The 19,399-nt window shown below is 42.5% G+C and overlaps 1 protein-coding gene across 4 annotated transcripts; it reads left to right on the forward strand.

The window, feature by feature from the left end:
- The first annotated feature begins 3,544 nt into the window (after window positions 1–3,544).
- znf384a (zinc finger protein 384 a) lies at window positions 3,545–18,907 on the forward strand. 4 transcript variants are annotated; one of them, XM_061058888.1, is made up of 11 exons: window positions 3,545–3,696; window positions 6,715–6,782; window positions 7,392–7,701; window positions 7,943–8,065; window positions 9,101–9,264; window positions 9,366–9,442; window positions 9,587–9,811; window positions 11,612–11,779; window positions 13,013–13,091; window positions 13,424–13,582; window positions 14,740–18,907. In XM_061058888.1, exons 2-11 carry the CDS (start codon window positions 6,720–6,722, stop codon window positions 15,136–15,138), a joined length of 1,767 nt encoding a protein of 588 aa, XP_060914871.1. In that variant the 5' UTR covers window positions 3,545–3,696; window positions 6,715–6,719; the 3' UTR covers window positions 15,139–18,907. The 4 variants fall into 4 exon arrangements, with proteins under 4 accessions (XP_060914871.1, XP_060914874.1, XP_060914873.1 ...); XM_061058889.1 differs by lacking the exon at window positions 3,545–3,696 and adding an exon at window positions 3,941–4,358; XM_061058891.1 differs by lacking the exon at window positions 11,612–11,779.
- Window positions 18,908–19,399: the final 492 nt, after the last annotated feature.

A 19,399-nucleotide genomic window follows, 5' to 3' on the forward strand; every position in this document is an offset into this window, starting at 1 on the left:
ACCATCACCTCCCGGGGCTGGATATTCAAAACATGCTTCACACTTTATCTTACTCTTGTCATTTAAACTTTTAAGGCATCAAGAACTTGGAACATTTGAGCATCCCTACGAGAACACTAGAGTTGTCATGTTTTTATTTATTAGTCTGTCGCTGACTGTTTCCTCTGCACTGCTGAATATGTGACTGTCTAACTTATTGAGATAGCTTTATTAGGATAATTGTATTTATTTAAAGACGATAACTACTGTTAGTGTGTGTGAAACGATACCGCTCAGACTTATACTACAACTATTCTATTACCAAAGTAGGCGGGAGTCAACTGTTGGTGATCTTTAGAAAAGGAAATGTGTTATTTATTCTCCTGTTATTGTTCAGTGTAATGATACTATGAAGGGGCACTACATACAGTTACAGATGCATTTATACAGTATATATTTGATACAGCAGCACTGCTTGCTTCACCGTCAACACCTCGACTAACTCTCTCCTCTGTGTTTCTTTATAAATGTGTTTATGGTCCGATAAGTCGAGTTTTCAGTTTTTTAGTTTGCTGCTGAATTTCTGCCAAATTAGGAGGCAGCACTCAAAAACATGCAGAAGGGAAAACCTCTTATATCCAATTTAATCCATGTTCCACATGCCTTGCTGTATTATTTGGGTTCACATGTCATTTTTGCATGTTTTGACTTGTCTGTTTTTTTTTGTCCAGTTTTGGTTTTTCCGTCAGTGGACAGGCTGTGTTGCTCTTTTTTTGACTGCATAGCTTTTTCATGTTTTTCACATGTACAGTTGGCACCCAATAAACTGGTTTTCTCCGCATGTTGCACTCAGCTGGTCCTCTGGAGTCTAGATGAAGCCATTTGATGATTTTGTCATGAGATTCAAACAAGTATTTCCTCTCAACACTAGGCCTTCTCTCTCTCTCTCTCTCTCTCTCTCTCACGCTGATGCTAAAGTCAAATGTTGGATTTACTCTGACATTGGTGCAAAAACCTCTCACTGACATGGATAACAAACTCACCGGAAGACACTGCACGGTCCTTGGCAGTTGTGTCAAGTTAGATACATATAAGGGAGCTAGTACAGGAAGTAAGAGAATGTTTGTCTTCAAAATAAAGCAAACCACAGGGAGGACACTTGTAGAGCATTTTTGTTACTCATGATAAGCAGCATCAGCGAATGGTAAACGGACTCCTACTTGTATATTTATTTTCTCGTCTTCTGACTACTCAAAGCGCTTTTAGACCACAGATCATATCTAGACATTCACACACTGATGGTAGAGGCTGCTGTTTAAAGTGACCATCAGAGGTAACTACTTTCATTCATACACATTCATATGAAGCAGTGGGAGAAACTTGGGGTGAAGTGTTAAGACAAGTTAGATGGTTACCTGTGCAAACACGACAATAACTTGGGAAAACTTGTAATAGATAAAAATCTTGTGAGAACGAGTTTAACACGTTCACGCGTTAGATGATAACTTGTGGGAACAACAAAACCATCTTGTTGTTCACAAATAATAATTATCTTGTGCACACAAGTAATCATTTAACTTGTATGCACAAGATACCTATGCTGTTTGTACAAGATAATAATTTATTTTTACTTTTGGTGAATTCAGGGTCTGTCCTAATCAGATATGTCTAATTCTGTATGAAAAACTTTACGTTTTCAACTTCTGTTGTATCCAGATATGAGCCGACGCAATTAATCGGCTGGATGTGGCAGATGTGGTTCACTGGTAGAGTCCGTCATGTCTCAACAGGAAGGTCAGGGGTTCGATTCCCAGCTACGCCATGGCCGATGTGTCCTTGGGCATGACATTCACACCGTGCGAATGTGTATGGATTGGATGACTTAACACAGATAGAAACTTTACACACTGATTTGGTAGGTGTGACCTGCGGTGTAAAAGCTAGAAAAGCGCGATACAATCTCAAGTCCATTTACCATGTCAAGGGGGCGGCTGTGGCTCAGTTGGTAGAGTAATCGCCTTTCAACCGAAGGTCGAGGGTCCGATCCCCAGCTGGGCAACATGTCCGATGTGTCCTTGGGCAAGACACTTAACCCCGCATTGCTCCCGCTGCTTCGGTGGCGGTGTATGACTGGATTGGTGTTGTACTCTCTGATCAAATCAAATCAAATCAACTTTATTTATATAGCACTTTAAACACAACATTGATTGATCCAAAGTGCTGAACATTGCAGAAACAAAGCATTAAAAAGTAACAGACAAGAATAACAACAATTAAAAAACAAAAACAAAAAAAAAATGGGTTACTGAACATTAAAAGCAATTGAGTAAAAATATGTTTTAAGGCGAGTTTTAAAAACACCAATAGTGGGAGAGAGACGGATGTCTGGGGGCAAAGAGTTCCATAGTTTTGGTCCTGCAATAGAAAAGGCCCGATCCCCATTGCACCTTGTCCTCGATCTAGCCAGTGACAGAAGGTTTTATGCAGATGACCTAAGATCTCTCACCGGTTTATACGGGGATAGGAGTTCTGAGAGGTAGGCAGGGGGCAAGTCCATTTAATGCCTTAAACACAGTCAGAAGTATTTTAAAATCAATCCTGAGCTTGACTGGCAGCCAGCGTAAGGAGGCAAGAACTGGGGTGTGCTTCGCTTTGGTATAAAAGCGTCTGCTAAGTGAATTGAACATTATACATCAGGGGTGGGCAACTGGCGGCCCGGGGGCCACATGCGGCCCTCGTCAACCCTCAATGTGGCCCTCAGGTCAATTTTTATATATCAAAACATGAAGAAAACATGACAAAATCTGCCATGAAATCATGAAAAACAGAAATATTTCCATAATAATATTTGATCACTGGTATATGTTGAGTTCAATTTGAGACATAATTGACTGTTATCGTTTTTGTATCCTACAATTTGGCCCCCTAGCATTTAGAATTAAATGAATGCGGCCCTTGCTGTGACCAAAGTTGCCCATCCCTGTTATACATGTACATACTAAACTTTTAAACTTTAGCCTGAGTTGCATATATCATATATCAAACTGTATTGTGGGCTCATGTTTTTTTTTGTATGGGTGGGATATCAATCAATCAATCAATTTTTATTTGTATAGCGTCAACTCATAACAAGTGTTATCTCGAGACACTTTACAAAAAGCAGGTAGAATACCTTACTCTTTGTCTGTTAACATTACAAAAGAGCAGGTAAAAAGACCTTACTTATTGTTATGTTACAAAAAGCGGGTAAAAGACCTTACTTATTGTCATGTTACAAAAAGCAGGTAAAAGACCTTACTCAGTTATGTTACAAAAAGCAGGTAAAAGACCTCACTATATATGTATGTATATATGTGCTGTGTTGTGTGTTTGTATGTATGCTGGCTGCTGGAACACCTACATTTCCCTGCTGGGATGAATAAAGTATATCTTATCTTATCTTATCTTTATCTTTATAACATAACACATCAATATTGCTGATTAAACCGCAATGGATACTGACTTTTATTTTGACAGGAATGACCGGAAACGCGACAGTGCAACGGTCTAGCCTGACTCTGCGCGAGGTGGGCTGGAGGGAAGAAAAAAAAAGGAAAAAAAAAAAAAAAAAAAAAAAAGGCTGCTCTGAGGGGTTTGAGGGGCGGATTTGACAAAGTTTCCCAACTGTCCCGACCCGAGGAAGCTCCGGGGGGGGTCGACGGGGAATCGATTTGACCGGTAATTAAGCAGTTGGTTGTTAATGATCTGATGTTTTCAGTGTGTCTGAGAGCCCAGCCGCCGGAAGTCTGCATGAAGCTGCGTCTCCCACAGAGGCAGCGCCGTCGACCGGGGTTTTTTTTCTGTCTTCGTTTTTTTTTTATCCGAGACTTTTTTTTTTTTCTGGGTTTTTTTTTTTATTTTCTCGCAGCGAGATGAGCAGGGGGGTGAGGGATGGAGGCGTAGGCAGCGACGATGTTTTGGTGTTTACCGAGCTTACCAGCTAGTTTAGCGTATGAATATCTCAGGCCTCCTTTGTAGCTAAAGCAAAGCCAAGCGAACAAAAGGAGAAAAATTAATGGAGGCGAGTGAAGCTAGCTCCCCCTTGTCTTGTTTGCGTTAGCCATGTTTGTTTACAGCCCCACGAAGCTGTTGACAGCTGGTTAAGGTGCGGTGTGACACACGCAGAGTAATGAAGGGACACCTTACTTTAACAGATATATACCAAACTAGCATTTTAAACATTTTTATCAACCCCCTGCTATCGTCAGCTAGCTGCTAGCAATGCCACAGTTTGGAGGCAGCTTGTCTAAAAATGGCTCTCAGGGCACTGAAACGTTGACTTTTTGATGCACTTTTAACTTTCCAGACAGCAGCAGCAGCAGCAGCCTGTGGGATCTGAAGTAATTTGCTCTTACAACTTGTTTTATGTATTTATAGGTTGTGTATCTGCAGGAGGGAGAGTTCATGAAAAACAACCTAAAACACGTTACCAGTGTTTTGCATGAAATATGTCTTTGAGCTTGTTTACTTGCAGCTTTTTCATGAGCCTTTACATCCCTCAAAAGCATGTTAATTACACTCCTGTTTAACTAGCATGCAAATAGGTGCCTGCTTTTGTTAGTATTTGTGCAAAAATGTTTATGCAATCACAGTCTCCACATGCACACAGGAAGCAGTGACATGATGAGACTGCTGTGAGCCTCACCAACTCACTGTTTATTCATTTAAATTATTTTTAAAATGTTAGGATTTAGATGACCTTAACACAGATCAGATAATCCACAAAGGGCTGAAAATGTTCCATCAAAATGTATTCAGAGGTTGTTTGAAGTTAGAGAGAGCCAGTGTGAAGTAAAGCGGTGTTTCTCAACTGGTGGGTCGCATCCCAAAAGTGGGTCGCAGAGCTATTTTCAGTGGGTTTGCCTGGGAAAAAAAATATTCTGTCAAAAAGTCTATGAAACGCTTTTCCAACATGTTTTGTTTCTTTGTTCAGATCCAAGCTGCACTATTTCACGTTGGACAAATCTGATAGGTTGAGAAATATCTGAAATTCAGGTCGCGACTTTTCATGAAGGAGCAGGTGGTGGATCCCTGAGGCTAGACCACTAGCCACTTAACATGATATATTAAAAACAAAGGACAAAAACAAAGCAGAGCCGTGCAGTAAACCTGTGGATAGCTTTAAAATGTGTTGTTTACAGAGTACATTTTTACAAATGTTTAAAATAGTGATAAACAGATAAAACATGTTTCATATTTTTGAAATGATTTGTGTTTTGTTTTGATTCTGACTCTTTGAGGATCAAACGCTGGAGCTTCATTTTTAGTTTTTCTTTCTTTTCCTATGAACCATGAGGAACATCGTTTTGTTTCGTAGTGTAGTTGAAGAGTTACCAAACAGAGCGTGTTCTGTAAAAAGGTCGGGCACAATAAAGCCAGAGCTTCAGCCCGCACCTCTTCAGTTAACTTGATCCCTAAATACATTTATGTGTACTTATCCTATAAGTCCTTTGTGTTTATGGGTAGGGAGGAGGTTTTAATTCTGACTGAAATAAACTACCACTGCTAGAAAACCTCCTAACAAACTTTTACTATTGCGCTAACACAGAAGTAATGTATGTTGGAAATAAAGTGCAGATGCATGCACAAACAGAAAAATGGAACTATGACACTTCCTGCTTTGTGCAAAAGAAAACATGTGGCGTTTGCACACAGTGGGAGCTGATCAGGAAACGGAAGATCTGAGGTTTAATAATGAAAAGATAGACAGAGGTCTTTCAGACAGTGAGTTTTGTCCTCACTAAAGGACAGATGTTATTTACACATGTTGAACAGAGACAATACGTCGGGTGGGTTACTTTTCTCTGCAGTAAATAGCTTCTAAGTTTTGATACAGCATCAAGTTGCTTTCCAAAACTAGGCCGAGTGACTTTGAGACCGTATTCATTTTTAGAGTAAAAGCACCGTCTAAGGCATTGGTTCTCAACTGGTGGGTTCGGGACCCAAAAGTGGGTCGTGGAGCAATTTTCTGTGGGTCTCGATCGTGTGCCTTGAAAAAGAATTGTGTCCGTAAGTCTACGAGACGCTTCTCAAACAAGTTTGATTTGTTCCGTCTCTCCAGCTTCTGTTCAGACTGCCGTTTAAAGGCGCGATATTTACATCCCTGTGATGTTTCGCCTTCAATCTGAATGTCGCAGAGTTGTAATAAGATAAGATAATCCTTTAATGTACAGTGTTTATCAGCAAAGAGCGCGGGGGGGGGGGGGGGCACCACCGGTGTAAGGGACTAGTGAGGACGTTCATCACCTGTGTAACGAAACTAGACGAGCGTTTTCTCAGCTCTCGCCTCTTCTGTCCTCCTGTAGGTTTTTTAAATATCAATCTCTCCAAAGATTGAACATCTTTCCATGATTCCTTTAACATCCTCTTCTCCGTAAATCTGATTCGATTCATTAAAGGAACTAAAAAAAAAAAAAGAATTCAAAGCTCTCCCTTTTAAACCAGCGCTTTTGAAATGGGACCCCTCAAAATACTAAAGGGACCACTACTCCACAATGCTCCACAGTGTTAGCACTCAGCTGTGATCAGCTGATGGAGGAGAGGATGCATTGGAAAGAAAGCAGTCTAAGATGTTTGAAACGCAGCCTTCCTTGCATGGTCTCGTTTCACATGAAAGTCTTAAGAAGAAGAGCACAGTGAGGAGGAAGAGGAGGAGGAGGACGGGTGGTTTCTAAGTGTGTTGCTTTTTAATTACAGAAATAATGGACGATTCCCATTTCAACTCATCGTACTTTTGGTCTCCCGTCCCCACTGTACAAGGACAGGTAGAGACAACCTTATTGTTGGAATTGTCTTGTGTACTGCTATGTGTAAAGAATAACCAGCAGTGGTGTGGACATGTTAGATTACACAGTTTCACCCTGAACATGTTCATAAGAACACATAAGAAAATGTTAAATTAGTCGGTGAAGTTGACTTGAAGTTCACATTGACGATGTTTGAATATCAATTCTTGACATAAAAAGGGTTCTCTGGATTACATGATCACTCCTGTCCCTCTCCTCTCTCATCTCCTCGACCCCGCTCTTTTTCATTTACTTCTTGCATCTCATCATGTCTTCGTTCTCTGATCTCTCCCATTGCCTTCTTTTTCTCCCTACATGGATCTTACCCATCGTCATCTCTCATCCTCCTCTTTCCTAATCTAACAACTCAAATCACTCCTCTGCCACCTTTCACTTCCTTCATCATCCTCCTTTTTTTGTCTCCCAATTGACCTCCCCATCACCTTTCCTCACCCTCCACTTGTCTTCCTCATGTCTTCTGTCCTCGTAAAATCTTCCTCCCCCATCCTGCGTCCTTTACCTCTTCACCCTTCCTTTTTTTTTCCTTCCTCCTGCCACCAACCCTTCCCTCCACTCGTCCCGGTCTAGATCGAGAACGCCATGTTCCTGAACAAGGCGAAGGAGCAGCTGGGTCAAGAGAAGGCCAATGCGGCCTCCTTCCCTCACTCCTCTGCGTCTTCCACCTCCTCCCCACACTACCCCATGGCCGTGCTCGCCATCCCCGGCTCAGTGGACGCAGGGGCGGGAGCGCGAGTGGTCCCCAAGCAGGAAGGAGGTGGGGGCGCTGCAGGAGGAGGAGGGGGTGGCAACAGTTTAGTCGGAGGACACCTGCACCAGTCGCACCCCTCGCAGAACATCACCGTTGTGCCTGTTTCCTCCACGGGTATCATGACCGCAGGTGAGTGGACCGCCTTTCATGACGCTCTTCTCTCTGTTAGTCTTATTTTCTTTTTTTGTCACTTCAAGATGTGTGCATGGGAGTCAGAAAAACTTGTTAGCAGGTGTTTGTCCGACAGTTTTATGTGCACATGTTTAACCACTCTCATTATGAATACTTAAAGTCCTATGGAATAACGATTTTTAAAAAGTTTGTTTTGATTAAATGGACCCGGAGATGAAAGCTTCTCTTTGTCTCTTAGCGGGGTTAGTGATCACCACCCCTCAAGGCACGCTGCTGCCCACGTCCTCCACACAGTCGTTTGTAACCGGACACCCCGCTGCCACCACCATGATAGTGTCTGCGCTGCACCAGTCGAATACGGGTAAGACACAGAAACCAGTCACTGTAACGTCAGCCTTTCAACACTGTGAATCCTGAATAGTAATGAAGAAAAAGTCCACAAAGTAAATACATTGTGTAGTGATGACTTTCTAAAAAGAGAGTGAAGTCAAACTCCCTCTGGGTTTGTTGTTCTCCGCTCTGTGTTCACACGGACAGGACGGCGCTTCCTACATCTCGTTTATGTTTCACTCAGACGTGTTTCTTTTTTTCTGCGTGAACCCCTCGCTGTCTAACCGTTAGACATGTGGCCCCGCCCACTCAGGGTGTGTCGTTCAATCAGCAGGAGTCTAAAAAAAGACAAACAGATAACCCCCGAGTCAACTTTAAAATGCATATCGTCACTTGAAATTGATGGCAGAATCTTGTTTTCAGATGTTTATTGACACTTGCTGGTGAAACAGGTGGAGGCAGGAGGGAAGGAGGTAGCTGATGGATGAAGGAGGTGTGTCCAAAGAGAGCATTTCTTTTGGTCTGAAAATCTGCTCTGAAAGTCGCATAGTAAGCCTTTAATGTAAACTTTATACCATCCGATGAAAGTGTTAGAGTGTTGTCAGACTTTATAATCTTCTTTTCTAACTTGTACTGGTCAGGAGGATTTAGAAAGCCTGTTTACCGACCAGCTGTGATGATCGTAGAGCAGAAGACTGACTGGGCCCTTAAGCTCAGCAGCACCACCACAAAAATCAACAATTTATTATTAGCTTGATGTTTAAAACAAAAGATTCTAGTTATGTTGAGATAAAAGTAAATCAAGACTAAAACAGCCACTAATTACAGTGTCTTGGAAATGTCTCGACCCACCATTTATTCTTCTGCGATTTTTTTGTGCGTCCACTCACAGGAACACACACGTTTTGTAAGAGTTGTTATTGCTTGTGACGAGGCGGCAGACTCCTGCATCATGTAGGTGATGTGTGGGACTGATGACCTCACCTGTTTCCAGCTGTCCTCACACAAGACGACATGACTCTCCCTCAGTTCTTTTTTTTTTTTTTTACTTTTCTCTTGTTTCCAGACAAGAAGGAAAACATGGGAAACCCTTCTGCTGTTGTCATGCCGACGCCATCAAAGCGAGGCAGGAAGAGCAAACAGCTGATGGGAAGGTTGGCGGGAGTGGGAGGGGTCCTCCCTCCGGGAAGCGATGCGTTGATATTGGCTCACCTCGCTGCTGGAGGACAGGTGAGTTGAATGTTTTCTCATTTTTCTGATACTGTTTTTTTCTACAATGTGTCAGTGTGTCATATTTTCTTTATACCTGATTTATTGTTATTGTGTTCCAGCATCACTCTGTGGATCCGTACGATATATCCAATGATGAAGATGATCATCCCAGCAAAGACGGACCCAAATCCTACAGGTGGTGAACCATATTTAAATGAGAAATAATGATAAACGTCCGTGGCCTTCCAGATGTGATTGAACAGCTGCAGCGTTTAACTTTACTTGCCCGCTCTCTGTGCCATAAAGGTTCTCTTCTCTCTCTCACTCCTCACTTGACAAGGTGTCGGATGTGTGCATTGACATTCTTCAGCAAGTCCGACATGCAGATCCACGCCAAGTCGCACACTGAGGCCAAGCCCCACAAGTGCCCCCACTGCTCCAAGTCGTTTGCCAACTCCAGCTACCTGTCCCAGCACATCCGCATCCACAGCGGGGCCAAGCCCTACTCCTGCACCTACTGCCAGAAAACATTCAGGCAGCTCAGTCACCTCCAGCAGCACACACGGTACTGCAATGAGTGCTTTGTGGAGTCCTGTGTGTGTGTGTGTGGGGGGGGGGGTCTCTGTTGGGAAAGTGTGTGTGGGCTTGTGTTGGGGATGTTCAGGGGTCTTTTGGGACAGTGTTGACAGTGTAAAGCTCTTTTTGCCGCGTCTTAGCGTTACCTTACAAGGTGCAACACTTGAATCTATTGTAAATTAAATCCTGGGTTTAATCTTGGTGTCTTGAAAGTTTATCGATTAATATTAGCTGTCGACTGATTTAATAATCAGGGAAGAAAGACAGCCTCCTCATTACATTTTAACAGTTGCTTTAATTAATTAGCAGCTTGATTTGTCACGTCACATATGTAAAGCCTGGGTTAAAGGAGAGCATGCGATAGAGTTTGGTATCTTCCTTTAGCAGCAGGGATGCAGCGATTACCAGTTTGACTATTGACCACGCTTCAAAACGTCATTAACTACTCAACCGTAAAGGCTCCGCTACATCTGTAGTCAAGCTGCACAATGCAAAAGCAAAGTGACACCTACAAGGAGTGAAGTCAGCAGTGTGAGAGCAAACTATCCATGGTACGTCTTATTTACAATCAGGATTTTACAGTAATGCATAATAATCGTGATCTGTGACACCATGATTATTCCTCAGACTATAATCGAACCATCAAAACTTCAATGGTTGTATACTGAGAGTTAGGGTTAGGGTTAACCCTGCTGTTAGTACTATCAGAAGCCTGGCATGGTCCTGCATGATTCTGAGTTACTCTGTTTTATTTCGTCTGCTTTCACACTAATCCTTCATACATCCTTCTTTTAGGCTGCATGCACCTTCTGTTTCTTTCACTGTCATAGAAGCAACTTGCAGTGTTCAAATATCCACTTCAATTAAAAAGACTTAAAAAAAATATTTTTGGGGTAAAAACTGAATTTGTGGAGGTTCAGGCGCTGATTAGGTTTACAAAAGACAAGACTGATGATCAGACATTCAAACTGCAGATGGCAGTAAAGACAACCTGTTATTTTAATCACTCAAACTTTTCACACTGAGTCAGGTTTTTTTTAATGGGTTTTTGAGGTCTGTAATCCGAGGTTTGAGGTAGGGACACACACTACACACACACAGGGATGGATGTGAAAAAATGCAGAAAGTCAGTGTGCAATGGCCTTAACCCTTATAACTATTCACCCCTTTAATACAATCAACACTCGTCTTTTTTTTTTTTTGCCTGTTCCTGCATGTTTTACACATACTCTCTGATAATAGTTTGACATGTATTACTTGGTGATCAAAGTCTCCCCTTCATGCTGTCATCAGTTTTCTGTTTGACCTTGTCATTCACCTTCATGTTTTCATTTCTCTCATTGCCACCCGCTTGGTTTTCTTTCTGGGCTGCAGGACATCTATTTTAAACAGCAGGAGGTTTTCCACTCGTATTAAATGTACTTTACAATCTGACTGCAGCAGAGCCAGACAGTCATAGACACACTCAGAGTGCACTAAATGCAGGGCATACCAATGGAGAGACTGTGAGAGAGAGAGAGAGAGAGAGAGAGAAAAGCGTGACTGTGCTTGCTGTATGTATTTGTTCTGTGTTTTCACGACTCAGACACAGCACAAAGAGCACACTGTCAAACCTAATGATCTACGATCTACACAACTCATCGTAGACCTATTTCACTTACACGCATGATTTGGTCTTCAGTTTATCGTGAAGTTTGGTCATGCTGTAGCTGAAAAATCTCTCGCTGTCTCTCTCTTTGTTTCTCTCTCTCCACCTCCTCACCCCCTCCAATCCCGTGTCCCGTGTTAGAAACCACACTGAGGCCAAGCCCCACAAGTGTCCCCACTGCTCCAAGTCGTTTTCCAACTCCAGCTACCTGTCCCAGCACATCCGCATCCACACCGGGGCCAAGCCCTACTCCTGCTCCTACTGCCAGAAAACATTCAGGCAGCTCAGTCACCTCCAGCAGCACACACGGTACTGGGCTGGGCGGGGCCGGGCTGGGCGGGGCGGGTTTCAACAGCTGGATGTGTGTGCATGTACAGTACTGTATGGGAGCAGGTGTGTGGTACGGAAGCCCTGAGCAGACATGCCCCCAATTTTTCTAATCCGTTTTCCTGTGATAATAAGTATCTTTGGATAACAACGCTTGTTATATCAGGAAAGCCAGCGTTGTTATCCCTAGAAGACGAGATAAATTAGTCGAGATCTTGAGAAAAAACAATCAGTAATTACTCAAAAAAAACGTAAACGTAAAACGTAAACTTATAATGTATGTCTGCCCCAGGCTTCCGTAGTGTGATGAGTTTAGGCATAATGTTTGTTTTAGCCTTTTTTAACTTAAATATTCTGGAGGCATGCTGTGTCGTCAGGGAGTTTTATCTATAAACTGTTTATAAGTAAAGAATGTGTGCATTCTCTTTAATGGCCAGCAGGAGGCAGCTGCACTGTTATAGTCTGTTAGTAGACCAGAAACTGACACAACGTCTCTCTTGATTTATTACCTCAGGAATCATTTTCTTATGAATCTATGGTCTCTATTGTTTCTTTCACATCTGCTTCTAAACATCATGATGTAAATTATGTAAGTTATCGTCCTTTCTACAGTAAAACAGACAATAAAGCAGAGTGAGCTTCAGAACTATGACCAGAGAAGGTGGGCGGTTTTAAGGCACCCCCACACGGCCGTTTTGGACGCCCCTCGGTTTGCCAGATATGAGACCAGTTATCAGGTCAACAGGTGTTGCAGCGATGGAAGCAGGCAAGAGAAGTGGTTCAGATAGAAGTGATTATACCCGACCTAAAAAGCCTCTGCATGTTTCTAATAAGCTCCACGAGCAGAAACGTGCTCAAACTAGGATCAATATTGGAGATGCTTTTGAAAAATGGAGAGAGGTTAGAACTCAGAAAGGTTTACAGACCGATGTAGAGCTGGCTAAACACTGAAGCTTCAGAGTCCACCACATGGTGACCTGAGAGAGCATCGACTCTAGAGAGGAGGGGGCGGGGGAAGACAGCTCTCTCTAATGTTAAGAATCTGGACTGCAGTACCCATTTTAAACACTAGGTGGCAGAGTTACATACTGCTCCTTTAAGTATAAGAAAGCAAGGAACTTGGAATGAGGCATTCGTCTCTCAATGTAACTCTTTTTTGCAGTGCAGTCTTAAAGTGTAAGAGATGGACTCTAACAAACTGATGTTGTTTTTCAGGATTCACACCGGTGACCGACCGTACAAGTGTAGCCATCCCGGCTGTGAAAAAGCTTTCACTCAGCTGTCCAACCTGCAGGTAAATTAATTCACAGGTTTCATCCTCGACAGCACTGAACTGTTGACTTTCTGCAGTATGCCTACCTGTTTGTTTTTCTTCTTTGTTGGCTAAAACATGAACATCAAGTTATTGTTCCCGATGTCACATGAAACACAATAAAGGGACTTTTATTAATGTGTCATTGAAATGAAAACTTTTCACTGTTTTTTACAGGTCAAGGAGAATAAAACGTCTTAAAGAATAAAAAGTCTAATTTCTCTGTATAGTAAATGTTGTTCTTTTAGTAACAGTATTTGGAAAACGTCATTGATTAGTCTACGATTTGTTTACCTCCTTCTTCTTCTGCACAGTCTCACCGTCGGCAGCACAACAAAGACAAGCCGTACAAGTGCCACAACTGTAACCGTGGTTACACGGATGCTGCCAGCCTGGAGGTGCACCTGTCCACGCACACCGTCAAACACGCCAAGCTGTTCTCCTGTGGCCTTTGTAACCGGTCGTACACCTCGGTAGGCCCTCAGACCTGTCGATCGAACATCAGCCACGTTTACACTACGCACCGACTCTTAACTTCCACAGAGAAGATCAGAAAGAGAGAGAGTTAGCTGAGCTCTGTTACTTCAACTATGACAGTCTATGATAATACTTCATATGTTAATGAAGCTTTACAGAAATCTTATGAACAATATGGATATTTCAAAGCATATTTTGAATTACAGTGTACAGTGAGAAGATTTTAAATGTTTTCTTTTTTACTACCTCTCACAGCTATCACTGGATCGGATAGTAAGGTGGTCAAAATGTTCGATAATTTCGACACCACATGTTTTGAATCGACTCATTCTCTGTGATTCTCGTGATTGGTTTTTTTTTTCTGTGGTATTGAAACAGGCACAGATATCCTTTTGATTTTTTTACCAGAATCCTCTCAAATGTTTAAAGTCTGGTGTTGTGACCGCCCTAATGAGTCGTTAGTAAGCGAGTTAAAAGTCTGCAGGATACTAAACACTCATGAACACTATCAGCAAAGAGGTAACTTGTCCAGTTTATGGAGGCATGTATCGAGGCGGGCGGCCCAGGTTCAAGTCCGACCTGCGGCTCCTGCCCTGCATGTCATTCTCCCCACTCTCTCTCTCTCTCTCTCTCCTGATTTATGACTGTATCCTGAACAGCCCCCCCCCCCCCTCAAAAAAGAAATGTTGAAAATAAACGACACAAAGGGAATTCTCTTTGCAGCTGGTTGAATCATTATTTTTACATCTGTCTTCAGGATTTTTCTAATGATTATACTGAAGAACAAAGAGATTCATTATTGACTTGCAATGTCATGTCCTTACATCTTTCAGTGGTGGTCTTTAAATTGCTGCAGATAAAAATAAAAGCAAACGTTCAACATTACATAATCTAAGGATCATAGAAATGTCACACAGCACAAATGTCTTTGGACAGTAATTATTAGTCTTTAAGACATTTCTCCTTATCACTCAAACTTTTATCCGTTAAGGAATTCATGTAAAACAAATTGACAGATCTCCTTGATATTTAATATCCAAAGTTATGGCAGGAAAACAACCTGACATTTTTTTCACGACCTTGACTGATCCAGACCTACCCTCCTCTTTTTCTTCCCTGCCGTCATGTTTTCTCTCTCTCTCTCTGACTCCAGGAGACATATTTAATGAAACACATGAGGAAGCACAACCCCGACCCGCTAACAGTGGCAGCAACAGTCGCTGCTCAGCAGGCGCAGGGCCTCACGCCAGGCAGGGGCCGAGGACGTGGTCGAGGGAGAGGAGGTGGCGGGGGCAGAGCGGGGCAGCTCCAAAACCAGACCAACCCTAACAACACCAACCAGAACCCTAACCCTGGACCCCCAGGAGGCTACCCCCAGCAGCACTCGGAAGCTGTGGTTCAGTGCCCGTTTGACCTTCACCAGTACAAGACGGTGGCTGCCGGCGAGATCCAGTACAAACCAGTCAGTGTGGGAGACCTGCCAGTGACCCACAAAGACCTCTGCCTCACTGTCTCCACATCAGCCATACAGGTGGAGCACATGAACTCATAGACTGCGTTTTCCTACTCTGTTTGAGAGATAACTAATCGTGTCTGAAGTGTAAAAAAAAAAAAAAAAAAAAAGGTCCATATGAGCAAGTAATTAAACTGCATTCAGTATTTTAGTCGTCTGAAGAAAGAAAGAAAAAAGTCTGAGAAAATATTCAAACCATCCGCTTTATTAAGTGGAATCAGTTCAGACTCTCTTCCTTCTGACTCTAAGATGAGCAAACAGAGGACCTTAAAACCCCAATTATAAATCCCACAGACCTGAGCTTCCGCCATGATGAGCTCTGCGCCTCGGGTTGTGAAGTACAGACTCACAGCCCTCGACTGCTCCCCTCCGCTGATCTCTTGTTCTCTGTAATGGGAGCCTTTCAATCAAACCAGCACTTCACCGGGTATATTGTTGAACAGTATACCTCTGCTTTCTTTAAGTGCAGGTTTATAACCTAGGTCCAGGTCGTTCTGTATCCCAGCACACTTTGCACAGTGTAGCGGCGGCTTACGGTACACGATGATTGGGGTGAGTTTTCAATCGGGTCAGGGCGTGTGCAGTGAGTCATGGTGGAGGCTGCACTTGGAGTCATGGCGGTGCATGTCTCAGCATTTTCTACTGGTTTGTTGGGGGTAACGGTACGTAGGACGCAGCTTACCTTTGAGGTGGAGAAATGCGTCTTATACACCCAATTGTACGATCATTTTCAACGATACAAGCAAAAGTCAAATTCCCCCAAGGGTCCGTTTTTTTTCTTTTGTTTGAAGATGTTTTAATGCTGAATGCAGCGCGAAATTACTTGTCATAACAGATATTTTACAACGTGCTTCTTGATTCCTGAGCCCACTCGTGCCAAGTATCTCTCAGACTAAAAACTGCTCCGGGTAGCGTAAGTCGTTCAAATCTTCAGCATGCAGCCAAATTCAGTTTGAGCTTTTATATGATTGTGAATTAGAATATATTCATACCTGAACTTCTCCTAAGAATCTTGAGTCTAACCAGCAGCTCTTCTCTGGGAATCAAACGAGGCTCGCTCGTGTCTCTTTTGACTGCGTTGTTTGCAGTGGGCATCACTGGAGGATGAAGATGTAAAATATCTGTAGAGTAAAAAAAATGACACTTTTCTCTGCACATCAATGATCCAGAGGACGGCGTTATTTTCAACATATTTAGATCATATTAACCTGAACATTCTCCGCTATTTAGTTCAAGCCAAAACAAGAGAGAGAAACACAACGAGGAGTCAGAGATGAGAAACTGTGGCGTTTTTAAAATGTCAGCGGAGAAGGACGGGCAGATGTATTGTTTCAAAACGGAGAAATGACTCAATAAAAAAAACGTTTAAATGGCTTTTGAATGACACCATCGACGTGCCGAGGAGGAGAAAGGCCGAGTGTGTGCCTGAGTGAAGACAACAGGAGGGGAAGCTCAGCAGACAGAAAAGGATGAGATGCTTTTTAGGGTGAAACCTGGACCTGAATCTCAACGAGTGCATTTGACATCTCCTTACTTACACCCACCTCCCTTCAGACAGCGAGGCGACGAGGATCTTTATCGGAGCCCAAAGTTTGGGATGAAAGAGCTTCAAGAATGCACTAAATTTGAGGAATCTGCAGCAGAACGAGATGGAAACAGGAGAGAAAAGGGGGGCGGGAGGGGTCCTAAAGAAAGCACTTGATGAAGCTCGTACTTCACGCCTGTTTGTCATCATTTTACTTTTTTTTATATATCATGTATGTATTTTTCTACCAACAGAGGAACACGTGAACAAACTCGGAGAGAAAGCAAAGTGAACGCATGAATGTGAAGGGAACAGAGAAAACAGAGAGTCCCCCCCCCCCCTTATTTGTGTTATTATACAAAGAGAGACAGTTTACTATCCTCCAATGGGTACAGCCCGACTCATCGTTTCAGGGCGGTTTTTGGGGGAATATTGATTGTGTGAAAAAATGGCTGACAGGTACTGTTATCAATCTTTTTTTTTTAAAGAACTTTTCATACATATTATTACTACTCTCATTATTACTGTATTGCAAATGTTATCCACATTATTATCAATCCGAGGCATTATTGTATTGCAGTATGCTGTACATAAAATAGATAGAAAATACTTTTTCATCCTTAAAAGGGAAGTTTGTCTCATGTAAAGCTTATATGGAAACTAAAGGAACTCAATCTGACATGTTTAAAATCACCGGCTGTGTCCCAGGTCACCTTTAGAGCTGACGGACCCTCGCTGAAGACCTTTTGATTTCTTACTGGACAACGTGTTTCTCTCTTTAAGTGACAAGCTGTGCATCATTTCCTGAAACTTCAGAGTGCTCAGGAGTATTTTTTTCTTTGTCCAGATGATCTACATGTTTTGTAGGAGACAAAAATGAGGACTGCAGAGGCTGCTCAGAGAGGCCTTCCCTGTACAAGTGGACACAGTGTTGTCCTTCTCATATTGCCAGTTCGAGGCGCATTCTTTACACCCCGGTGATGTCTCGTCTTTAGCGTGAACGTCCCAGAGGCGTAACAGCGGGACTGAGTCGACCCACTTGTGTGCCTGCCTCTGAGGTAGTAACAGAGGCGTTACAGGGGCGAGAAGGTATCATTGTCAAACGGGGGAGCGTGTGGGGGAAATCGGCGACGTGTGTGCGTTTGCGTTTGGAGCCCTCTCTGTTTCTTGTTTTCACTGCAATGTTAGATAACAGCCTGAGACTCCAATATGATGCTGCTGTGGAAACGACAGCTCTTTACCATAACAAAGTTCTACCATCATTGGTGTCCCAGTGTGGGAATTCACATTGCGTTACGGCATTGTGGAAAACCAAGCGGCACAGGGAACACAGCAGGATCTTCACATACACACGTACTCAGATATGCACAAACCCCCCCCCCCCCCCCCCCTTTACGCCTGTTACAACCTCCGATGGCGGATCAGAGGCGGAACGACTTTGCATCACCTTTCTGCATCTATGCGTTAAACATAGCACGGGACGCATGGCAGGGGTCTAAGTTTCCCGCCTTCACCTAGCAGTCTGTAAGCGGCCCATTGTGACGGTGTTGCTGAATCACAATCTGAAAAAAGGGCTCATCGCTTCACTCAGAGAACCGTGGTTATCATGTAACAAGGTGATACTCTAATTATGAATCAACCGGAAAGGGTTCGACCTTAGTGACTGTATGTTTAATTAAAAGAGAAAAGCCTTTCATGAAGAGGTCACAAGGTCATCAGGATACAAAACCTTCAAGAATTCTTCGAAGAATTCCACAATTCAACGTTTATACTGATATCACAAAGTCTGCTGCCATACTTCTGTATTTTCTTTATTAAACACAGTCGCCTGCAAACTTTGGGAGAGGATACTATCATTTAAAACAATCAGTTTAAAAAACCAACACAGACCGTTTTGATCTGAAGGTTTATATCAATGATTCATGGTTTGAAAACCAGACTGTGACGTGGCTGACCTGGGTGACCTGGAACACGGCAGACATGTTTTTGTACACAAGCTGTTTGTTCTCATTCAAAATGTTCAAGCAGCCCGTTCCACTGGCTGACAGTCTTCATGTATACTCCTTGTATTTCATTGTGTCTTTTTATGGAAGATAACACCTTCTCAATACTCATGTTAATGTTATTACTGATGCTCCTGATAGAAATAATACGTTCTTCATCTGCCCTCTTATGCTACACTCTCGCATACTGTACGCACAGTTACACCTCTTGCTCATCTGAACAGACTGTTTCTTCCCGTAAGGAGAATAAAGTTTCAAAACAAACTATGATGAAAATAAACCCGTCATTGTCTGATTTGTTTATTATTAATTCAAATTCATTCATGTTCCTGATGATGTTTTGTTGAGTTGGAGCTGTTAAAGCTGTCTTTGTACTTTTTTGTTCACACCTTAGTGACTTCATCACCAGCATTACAATTAGGGATTTGATTTTGATTTATTTCATACAACAAAAAACATGTTACCGCAACAAGTACAACCATAATACAACAACGACGCATGAAAAGGACCCTGGATAAGCTTCTCAAAGCTTTTAGAAGGGGGTCCAGACATAGAACAAATAACAGATAGAGCTCAACACACAACAAATGAAACAACAAACAACTCAATAGTCCCAAAACAAGACATGACATGACATTAAATCAATGGTCATGCCTCAATAGTTGCTCCATAAAGCACCTCACGTTGAAGGAAAGAGAATAAATGATTATAAAAATTCCATTTAAAAACTATGTTTGGTGATTAAAATATACAAATATAGCAAAAAAATAAA

Source organism: Labrus mixtus, chromosome 16, assembly GCF_963584025.1.
Source record: "Labrus mixtus chromosome 16, fLabMix1.1, whole genome shotgun sequence".
In the NCBI taxonomy this organism is placed as follows: Eukaryota; Metazoa; Chordata; class Actinopteri; order Labriformes; family Labridae; genus Labrus; species Labrus mixtus.